This window comes from Podarcis tiliguerta (genome assembly GCF_965153285.1).
Source record: "Podarcis tiliguerta genome assembly, chromosome: 5".
NCBI lineage: Eukaryota > Metazoa > Chordata > Lepidosauria > Squamata > Lacertidae > Podarcis > Podarcis tiliguerta.
In genome coordinates this window covers 97,564,856-97,575,041 of record NC_139538.1, presented here as the reverse complement: position 1 = coordinate 97,575,041, position 10,186 = coordinate 97,564,856, and the positions used below count along the sequence as shown (strand labels likewise).

General features: G+C 45.9%; 1 protein-coding gene across 1 annotated transcript; it reads right to left on the bottom strand.

The window, feature by feature from the left end:
* Positions 1–1,416: 1,416 nt before the first annotated feature.
* CDKN1B (cyclin dependent kinase inhibitor 1B) lies at positions 1,417–6,535 on the bottom strand. Its single transcript, XM_083441242.1, has 3 exons — positions 5,569–6,535; positions 4,389–4,522; positions 1,417–2,707 (listed from the first exon to the last, which is right to left on the bottom strand). Exons 1-2 carry the CDS (start codon positions 6,059–6,061, stop codon positions 4,401–4,403), a joined length of 615 nt encoding a protein of 204 aa, XP_083297368.1. The 5' UTR covers positions 6,062–6,535; the 3' UTR covers positions 1,417–2,707; positions 4,389–4,400.
* Positions 6,536–10,186: the final 3,651 nt, after the last annotated feature.

Sequence of the window (10,186 nt, the reverse complement as noted above, 5' to 3'; positions counted from 1 at the left end):
ACCAGTGGTGGGAACCAGTGTGTACCCAGCCTCTGTTAGATCTGGATTGCTTTTAATCCTAATCTTAGCATCTTGTTCAGACCTTAACTGAATTTGGGAGCAAACCCAGGCAAGAAGGAAAGGTGTCTGGACTCCCAGTTCCCAGTAGCAGCAAGAGGGTCAGCAGGCCCTGTTCCCATCCCTCTCTGTGCAGGTCCCTGCTAGGATGGATTATGGCATAAATTGCCATGGCCAATGGTATGTGCCATAAGCATGGAACACATTGAAATAGGCAAATTATTGGAGTCTTAAGGTGCCTGTGCTGTTCTGTACCACAGGTCAGGCCTGGGTCCCACACCAGCACACAGCAAGGAAGCATTTCCCTCCCACCAGAAATATGGCTTTGGCAATGGGAGCTAGTCTTACCTGCTACAACTAGTCACCAACCGACCCGAGAGTATTTATGATGTTGCTTGGGAAATAATTGAAAAGGCCTTTAGGTTAAGATTTGGGATATAGTGTGTTAGGAGCCAAGACTGATACTCCTGCTTCCTGTTTCCATGGGAGGTAATTTGTGGGAATGTTCACCTCCTACCATTTACAGCAGCATAGAATATTAGCACTAAGCAAAGGAGAGGGGGTCAGGGATTACGTGTGAGGCTGGGTTTCCCCGCGCATCAGTTTATTTGGACAGCAGATTCTAGAGTGGGTACTATTTTTGACCCTCCCATTTTTGCACATGGGTTGGGGTTTTTTTTTTTAATTTTCACTTCCAGACTACAAACCATATTATTTAGTAGGGAGCTAGGCTGACCTATGAACAAGTCCAACTGAGTTCAGTAAGACTTTCTTCTGAGTATGCAGCATTAGGTTTGTGCTGTAAATCCCTTTCAATTTACCACACACTTAGGACTGCGTGTACAGTGGTACCTCGGGTTACAGACACTTCAGCTTACAGACTCCGCTAACCCAGAAATAGTACCTCAGGTTAAGAACTTTGCTTCAGGATGAGAACAGAAATCGCATCTGGCAGCAGGAGGCCCCATTAGCTAAAGTGGTGATTCAGGTTAAGAACAGTTTCAGGTTAAGAAGAGACCTCCAGAATGAACTAAGTTCTTAACCCGAGGTACCACTGTGATGGTCATAGTACTGTCTGCTTGCTATCTTTTAAACCTTGCAGAAGTTTGTGTATTTATTGGACTTGGCTTGCAGGGCTTAAGGAAGGGTTAACTCTCCCCTCCACTAACTGTTTCCCCAGTGTAAATCCCCCTTAGCTGCTCTTTGCCTTGTTAGAGAGAGGGACTCTGGCTGGATACACCTTTACACATTGAAGAGGAGGAAAAATAGACCCAATGTATATATTTGGGAAGTGGCAGAAATTCCTTATTTTTTCAGGATTTATAAAACACACAACAAAAGTTAGTTAACATATATATATATATTTATATATGGCAGTTTTCTTTATTGATTGCTTGATGTAAAACAATATCAATTGGCAACTGTTTTCACACATTACAAAAAAAATATTAAACTTGGCTCAGTCTGCAATCATTTAAGCACAGCCATATTAATTAACAAAACAAATCCCCCCCAATAAAAACTAAAAAAACACACCCTATCAAATAGAGCATTTACAAATGCACAAGACACAGGCCGCTTTGGCTTTATGGGAAAATATCTTCTAGATTAAAAAAAAAATCTTTAACATAAATAAGTTAGTATAATTTCTCAGTGTCTTTACAAAGTTATGTACACAGGTACAATTCAAAACTTTATTTTTTAAACATACAGGCAATGTAAAAAATACTGTTTAAAGATGTAGTTTTCCTTTCATTTACCCAGCCATGAACATCAGGGACGTGAGTGAGATGAAGAAAGGTTGAAGTTCAGGGTTTTACTAATTTTCCTTCCATTCTATTCAGATGATTTATTTATAAATTACTTTTGAAATCATTTATAGTAATATATTATAGGTGGCAAAAATAAAAAGAAATAGAATTGAACACTTAAAGGGTCCTGGAGCAGGAGCAGGAGCCTTTATGCTGCTACATAATGGAAACACAGTTCCTCCATAAAGTCTAGGGCACAATTCCATGGAACATTCGTCTGCACTTGCTGTGAGCTTGATGTCTTCCACAACTGCCATTCATTTTAGTGGGATTTAGCATAGGCAAACTTCCCACTGAAACATGCTCTGAATAAGTAGAAATTTCACCAGCAAATTCTATCAATCTGCTGTAGCCAGTGTTAACATTGATTTTTAGATTCCATTAATAGGGACAGTACATCTTTAAGAAATAAACACATATGCTGCTTCTCTTCATACAAATCTCTGCTTTCTGGATCTTGGAAGCAGATTTTTTAACCCATCACCTTTTACCACCCCACCCTTTCCCAGAACAAACTAACCCCAAAGGGGGGGGGCGCAAGGAGAGGTTTATGTGCTACATAATGTAGGAACTATATACACAGGTAGTAGAGTGAAGCAAATGAGGAAAAACTGAATTGCAGAATGCTACATCCAATGCTTTAAGAGGCAGCTCTTTTAAGAGTGCCCGACTTTAGTGTTATTAAATTATGGGTTTGTTTTGTTTCAGTGCGTGTACAAGTTCTCCACTGAGGAGAATCAGTGATATGTTTTCTTTCTTTTTTCATATATAAACTCTGCATCTTCCTTGCTTCATGAACTTGATGCCTTCAAAGAACAAGGAAATGAATGTTCTTAATTCTGAAATTAAAGAAGAGAGCGGGCATTAAGTCGGTGAAGACTACAATAGCTCATTTCATTATTAAGGGTACAAAAAGTCACAAATGGCTATCAAAACACAGTTGGTCAACATTGTTGCTAGAGGTGGATCAAGGTTCTACTTTGCATGTGGGGCAGAAATCTGTGTACAAATAATCACTACTTGTTAAGTATAACTTGTCTCACCCAACCAACCAATTTTGTATGTGTTTTTAATAGCCTATCCAATAGAACCATATTTGTTTGTCAGGTTAAACTCTGTTCTGTCAGATTCTGATAGAAGCCTCCAGATTCTTTTAAGCAACAGCCATCTCACGCCTGATTTCATCCTAGCTCAGACTACAGCTAGTCACAGACAGAAACACACAGACACACCAGTGATGTCCATCAAGATGGGTCCCTACCTTCAAGAAACCTGCAATCTATATTTTGACAGAGGTGATGACAGCAGACAAGAAATCAGGGAGGGGAGACCTGCACTGGCTCTGTCTGCCCCAGCCCTACGACCAACTCCACTCAAGGGAACAGTATTTTTCAAATCAAAAGTTGGCACGGCTACCTGTAGGTACATCTAAATTGTTGTGAGGCACTGCTAATTTTGGCTGTTTTCTGGGGATGGGGAAGCACTGAAAACAAAATAATTGCAAACTCCCAATTTCTTTAATGCAATTTTTCTTTCAAATAACCAAATCAACAGAAACAATTGAATTTACACACTTGCCCCTGCTCACCCAAACAGAATGGATTTCTTTAAAAGTATCTGGTTCCAAAGCTTAACCTTTCTACTCATTTGTAGGTCATGTTTGTCAACTTTCTTTACAATACTACTGCTCTAAAAACTCTACTCAGGGGCTGCATTTCCTATACTCTTGTCTCTTTAATTAAGAATTTTTATTCCCCAGGTAGCTTTGTGTCACTACTATTAAGACAAAGTCCTAAACTCATTTCACTATCAAGTTCTATTGAACTCAGTAGGGCTTACTTCTGAGTAAAGAGTGTTGGGCTGCAAGCTTTTTAAGGATGGTAGACAAAAGTTCACCACATCCAAAAGCCAAATTAGACTACATATTTGAGCTGAAGAAATACTTTATTTTAAAAGAAGACAAAACCAGTATTTGCAGAGAATGGCCTTGCTTGAACATGTCCATTAATATTAAACCAGAACAACATTGTTCATTACAGTTAAGTGTAGAATAAGAATCAGTGGGGGGGAATTGAAATCTCTTTAGTACACACATTAATTAATGTGGCTATCAGCTCAACAGTAAATACAAATGAAGCATGTGCAAATTTACTCAGAAGTAAGTCCTACGGAGTTTAATGAAGCTCTGCTTCCCAGTAAGCACAGATAGGATTACAAACCCTAATTGGAAATATGTTCTCCAGGTTTTGGTTACTTTCTAATTAAACTGTAACTCCCACTGAAATCAATGAGTAAAAGTGGTATGGATCAGGCTGTAGGTGTGTTTTTAAGATTACAAAAAAAGACAGACTAGAGTCCTGTTCTGATATTATCCCCTCAGCTTGACAAAATTGCACTGACTAATTTGCAAAGGTTTACCAATAAGCTCAATCCACGGCACTGAGGTGCTCTCATAATGCATCCTTCATTTTCTGCCATCTGTAGAGATTTCACTAAATGCTATCAGGAAAGGAAACCTACCTAATAAACAATTTACGTTTGATGCCGTCTTGGGCTGGATTTCTTGGGTGTTTGTTCCACTGAGCAGGCACTGGAAGAGTCTTCTGAAATAGCCTCTTCTGTCATGTTGGCTCTTTTGTTTCGAGGAGAGGAATCTAGGAGGGGTGGAGGGGGGAAGAAGCTTAATGTTAAAAATATTTTTGCTGCCGGATCTTGTACTAAATATGAAGGAGGCAGTCGAATGAAGGGGGCGGGAGAAAACACATCCCACAGGCCACTCCTTGAGTCATCTGCCATTTGCAGGGAAGATGGGGCAACAAAGTTGCATGCCTTGATTATATGGTCTCTTTCACTATCTGCTACATCAGAAAGAATACCAAGTTTTGTAGAGTTGGGTTGGTGGCAGGGGGAGCCCAGGCCATTTGATTAGGGAATCTGATGCCCAGCGAACCTTTCACCTCCCTATGAGGGTAGACAACCATTTCAAGTCACTTATTTTAGAGCAGTCCCACTGGCTTCAGTTGAACTGCTCCAGAAAAAAATAGATGTGGCATTTGAAGCTCACTAGTAACCTTAATATCCCCAAGATTAAAACACCCCAGCCCCAAATATGCGGAAGTCACTATCATCGATTTCAGTGGAACCACCTAGCCTGCCTGACAGCTTGGGTTGTGGTTTTTAGGTCAACTTATGCTTTGGAGCTGCCCTGCTGCTTTATGGGAGACTTTCCCTACACAACTATCCTGAGGACTGCAACCTTGAAAAAGCACAGCTAACACAAGTGCCTCAAATAACTGGTAATGCAAAGTGCATTGCCCTCAGCTCCTTGGAGGAAGGGCAGGATACAACCCATCAAGAACAAGTAAGTAGGGTGCACTTCCTCATAAAATCCATGTGGAAGCAAAGAGATGTCCTTTCCCTCAGCTGACTGCTTGGCTTGGCTTTAAAAAGAAGAAAACAAATCCACGGAGTCCCAGGAGTTAGCTTAATGAAGTCTGCAGACTTCGAAGTACCGGTAGTTTAACTGCCAGGCGCTGGGAGCAAACAGAAAGATTTCCCTGCGGCACCTGGCTGGCGGCTGCTGCTAGATGGACCTTTGGTCGGATCCTGCAACGCAGGTCACGGGCAGCGCTCTCCTCCTCAATGCAACCCCGAGCTGGCCTGTTTGCGTGAAGGAGAGAGGAGCAAGTGGGTACTTTACCGTCCGCAGCAGGTCGCTTCCTTGGCCCGGGGCTCTGGCGCCCTAGATCCGTGGCAGCGCCCGCCGCTCCCGTCTCTTGCTCCGGCCGCCGCGCGGCGTCCTCCTCCGCCTCCTCGGAGATTCCCTGAGCGCGCCGGAGCGCCGTGGCGGGGCCGCGGCCGTCCAAGCCCCCCCGGCGCGGCTGGCTGCCGGCCTTGGCTCGGCCTCGGCTCAGCCGGGGGGGTCTGCTGTAGAAGTCGGGCAGGGCGTCCTTGGCCACGGCTTGCCACTCGTACCTGCCCTGCAGGGGCTGGCAGCGCTGGAAGTCGAAGTTCCACTTGCTCCGGCCGGCCTCCTCCAGCGCGCGGCTGTGCTTCTCCAGCTCGCGGGCCAGCTGCTCGTGGTCCACCGGGCCGAAGAGGCTCCGGCAAGCCGACGGCTTCGGGTAGTCCGCCTGCCGGGCTTCCATCCTCTCCAGCGTCGGGCTCCCATTCGAGAGGCGGACGTTGGACATCGCCCGGAGCTGTCCCCGCCGCCCGCCCGCGAGATCCGCCGGCCGATCGCTCGATCCCGACGAGCCCCGCGCCCTGCTCTTGCGCGAAGGGGGAGAGCGCAGCGGGCGGGTTTAAAACCGGAGCCCGACCGAGATGAAGACTTCAAAACAAAAACACAGCGAAGAGCCCCCCCGCCCGCCCGCCCCCGAGCAGCAGCAGCAGCCCTTGCATAAGCCAGAGGCGGGGAAAGGCGGAGAGGAGGGGCGCGGGGGGGGGCAAGCGGAATGTCTTATTGCGGACCAAGTGCACCAGCGGGGGGGGGGGGGGGAGAGAGAAGCAGATCGCGGAGGCGGCGGGGGGGGGGGGGAGCGGAGCAGCAGCAGCGCCCGGACAAATAGCTGGGCTTCTTCCCCGCGAAGGCGACGCCTGCCCCGCAGATCCTGCGCTTTGGCCCAAAGCCTCGTCCCGATGTCAACGCTTCGCTCTGTGCGGGTGTTTAAGGGGGGGGGAGACGAGCCTTTTTTTCAGCCAGTGGCCCAATATGGCGATTGAAGGGAGGCGGACGGAGGAGAAGCTGATTGACACGGCCCGTCTATTTAAACGGAGGCGCCGCGCCATTGGCTCGAGGCTCGGGCGCCGCCCCGTCGCCGCGCTGGGCTCCGGCGGAGCGAGCGCCGCTTTGTCAAGGGGGCCGGGACCGAGGCGCCGCCGCCCGGCCGACGGGCTGCTGCTGCTGCTGGGCCGCCGGGGCGCCTTGGTCGCGCCGGGCCCCTGGGGGACTCCCAGCCGGGAGGGGCCTCCGAGCGGATCCTTCGGGGGAAGGTTTTCTTCTGTTCGGTTGGTTCGTGAAATTTATACGCCGCTTGATTGTAAAAGCACACGCAAGCAAACAAATCCCTCAAAGCGAGAAAACAATAAAACCGAGAGAAATTCGCAGCTGTACTTGAAAACATACAAACGCCAGAATGCTGGAAACAACAAATTAAAGTAGGTCTGTTGCAGCTCTTCGCCCTCCGTGTCTTGCGGGGAGCTGCTGCTTGGTGGCTTCCCGACTGCAGTTTTTCCTCCCCCCTAAGAACTTAGAGCTGAATGGAATGGAAGGAACTTAAAATGGGGGGAAGGTGGAGACCTCCCTCTTTTTATCATTGAGTCCATACAGCTGAAACGAGATTATTTTATTATTATTTATTAAGCTTCTATCCCACCCTTCATCCAAAGATCACAGGGTCGTTTACAGCAGAGGTAGGCAACCTAAGGCCCCGGGGGCTGGATGCGGCCCAATCACCTTCTCAATCCGGCCCACGGCTGGTCCAAGAATCAGCGTGTTTTTACATGAGTAGAATGTGCCCTTTTATTTAACATGCACCTCTGGGTTATTTGTGGAGCATAGGAATTCGTTAATTCCCCCCACCCCAAAAAAAATACAGTACAGCCCACCACATGGTCTGAGGGATGGTGGCTCTTTCCTTCCAGTTGGAGGCACATTACAGCCCACGGCTGTAAAAGGTTGCTGGCCCCTGGTTTACAGCATTAAAAGACAAAATAGGTAATACAACAAAACCAAACAAACAGATAAACCAATACACGCGCACACACAAACACATTTTAAAGGCCCTAGGCTGTGTTATAGAGGAACATTTTCTCCCGGTGCCTAAATTACAGATTGGAGCCAAAGAAATGGGGGAAACCTGTCTGGGGAGGCACAAGACCCTCTTGCCTGAAGGGCCAGAGGCAGGGCAGAAGGCCGTTGTGTACCCTATTAACTATGCTGCCTGTTGGATATTAGGTTATTTATTTACTTGATTGAGGGCCAGCAGACCCCCTGCAACCCCTGGCTATGCCCATGACTGGATTCTCAATGCAGAGATAACTGCAGAAGAGGCTGCACATAGCAGCTCTGCATGAGTCACTGCTCTGCATCTTTCCTTCCAGTTGGAGGCACATTCAGAAGAGTGACCTATGTAGACTCGAAAAGAAAAAATCTGGAGCAGAGTGAAGTGTGCTTCCAGGTTTTATTCAGAAAGAAAGTGAGCATCAGCTACCAGAAATTTGGGGGAACATTGATCTACAAGATGGCATGATGACTGGCACCCAAAAGTACTCTTAATTAAGCTTGTTCTCCAGTTAGGATGGAATATTGCTTCCGACTGTCTCTGCGAAATGCACACCAGGCCTAGGGAATGTGCCACTCTGTAGAAAGGTGAACTGATGTGCTTGATGGTTGATGTATGTGTATAATTACTTGTTATTTATTTGTGGTGACTAGTTAGAATTTTGGCACATAACATTTATTCCAATAATCTGTAACATTTCTGGAGGAAATTTCTGTTCTATCAAAGATTCCCCCCCCCCATGTGCATGCAAGGTAATCTAATGAATGTAAATTGCCACCTGACTAAGAATGTCCCTTGAAAAGCAGAATATAAATGTGTTAACTAAATAAATAAAGCCTGCCCCAGTGTTGCTCCTTTCAGGTGAGGAGGAGAAAGGGAAAGCACCATTTGTGAAGAAAGGCAGCAGTTTCCCTAAGCAGGGGCTCCGCCAAAGACAAAGCAGGCAGACTCTTCTAAGTGCTAGTACAGTGGTACCTCGGGTGAAGAACTTACTTCATTCCAGAGGTCTGTTCTTAACCTGAAACTGTTCTTAACCTGATGCACCACTTTAGCTAATGGGGCCGCCCGCTGCCGCCACGCCACCACCATGCAATTTCTCATCCTGAAGCAAATTTCTTAACCCGAGGTACTATTTCTGGGTTAGCAGAGTCTATAACCCGAAGCGTCTGTAACCTGAAGTGTCTGTAACCCGAGATACCACTGTAATTCTGCTGTGTTTCTGCAATAGTGATTAGGAGGCAAGGCTGGAACAGGTGATTATTGCAGAGATGCAGCAGCCAACAAGGGATGGGTCCAAGTAGTTCCTATTACTATGAAGAAGGCAACTGCAATTACCCCACCCTTAAAGGATTCTAGCCAATCAAGGCAGAGGAGGGAGAAATTTTCCTGTTACAGTTTGACACCTTCCTCTTCTTCTTCTTCTTCTTCTTCTTCTTCTTCTTCTTCTTCTTCTTCTTCTTCTTCTTCTTCTTCTTCTTCTTCTTCTTCCTGGCACAGTGAAGTTATATATTTGTCCCCTTGTTGAAACCTGAGTTTAGTGAGTGGAGCAGAAAAGTTGGTAAGATGGAGCTGATCCAGAGGTTAATGGTCACACACATTTGCACACAATCGTTTGCAGAAGGAAATATCAGTTTGTCTCCCAAGTTTGCTATTGGTCGGAAAGCTTCGTTCACACATGGATTGCTGTACACTTGGGTTTGGTTCACACATGCATGCTCTATTCTTGTAGTATACAATATTAAGTACGTAGTCTTTTCTATGTGTGGACAGGCCATCATAGATATAAAAGCACTTGCACATTTCCCTTAAGACTACTACTTATACCTGCTTTTCAATGAAGTCGTTTAAAGCATTCAACAGCCATCATTAAATGAGTTCTCAAATATAAAGAAATCATATGATGAACATATATGCATGAAAAGCCAGGCCTTGATTTTGGGCTGTGGAATATGCGAACCAACTCCATTAAGAAGAAGAAGAAGAAGAAGAGTTTGGATTTGATATCCCGCCTTTCACTCCCTTTAAGGAGTCTCAAAGCGGCTAACATTCTCCTTTCCCTTCCTCCCCCACAACAAACACTCTGTGAGGTGAGTGGGGCTGAGAGACTGTGACTGGCCCAAGGTCACCCAGCAGCTGCATGTGGAGGAGCGGAGACGCGAACCCGGTTCCCCAGATTACGTGACCACCGCTCTTAACCACTACACCACACTGGCTCTCACTGGCCTAAAAGGCATTGCTGTGAACCGCCCTTTTTATGCTGTGAAACACCCTAAGATCTTTGGATCTCAGTATACAAATGTATTGTTGATGATGATGATGATGATGATGATGATGTGAGAAGGAAAGGACATTCCATTTGTAGTGTTATATTTGTGATGGTGCCTTCACACAGGTAAGTCATCATTCAGTGTTGTAAGTGTTGTAAGCCTGGAGTTGCAGCCAGTCACGGCTTCCTGAGAAATATACTTCGTCTTTTCTTTTTTTTTAATAGCTTTTATTTTGTTTAAACAGGTACATATAAATATAAACAAC

What these genes read in the sequence shown, in the direction of transcription:
- CDKN1B (XM_083441242.1), bottom strand. Translation starts at nt 6,061, where the DNA reads ATGTCCAACGTCCGCCTCTCGAATGGGAGCCCGACGCTGGAGAGGATG. An exon ending in GAAGCGACCTGCTGCGGACG is followed by an intron (nt 4,523 to 5,568) that starts GTAAAGTACCCA and finishes CACCCCTCCTAG; the next exon opens with ATTCCTCTCCTCGAAACAAA.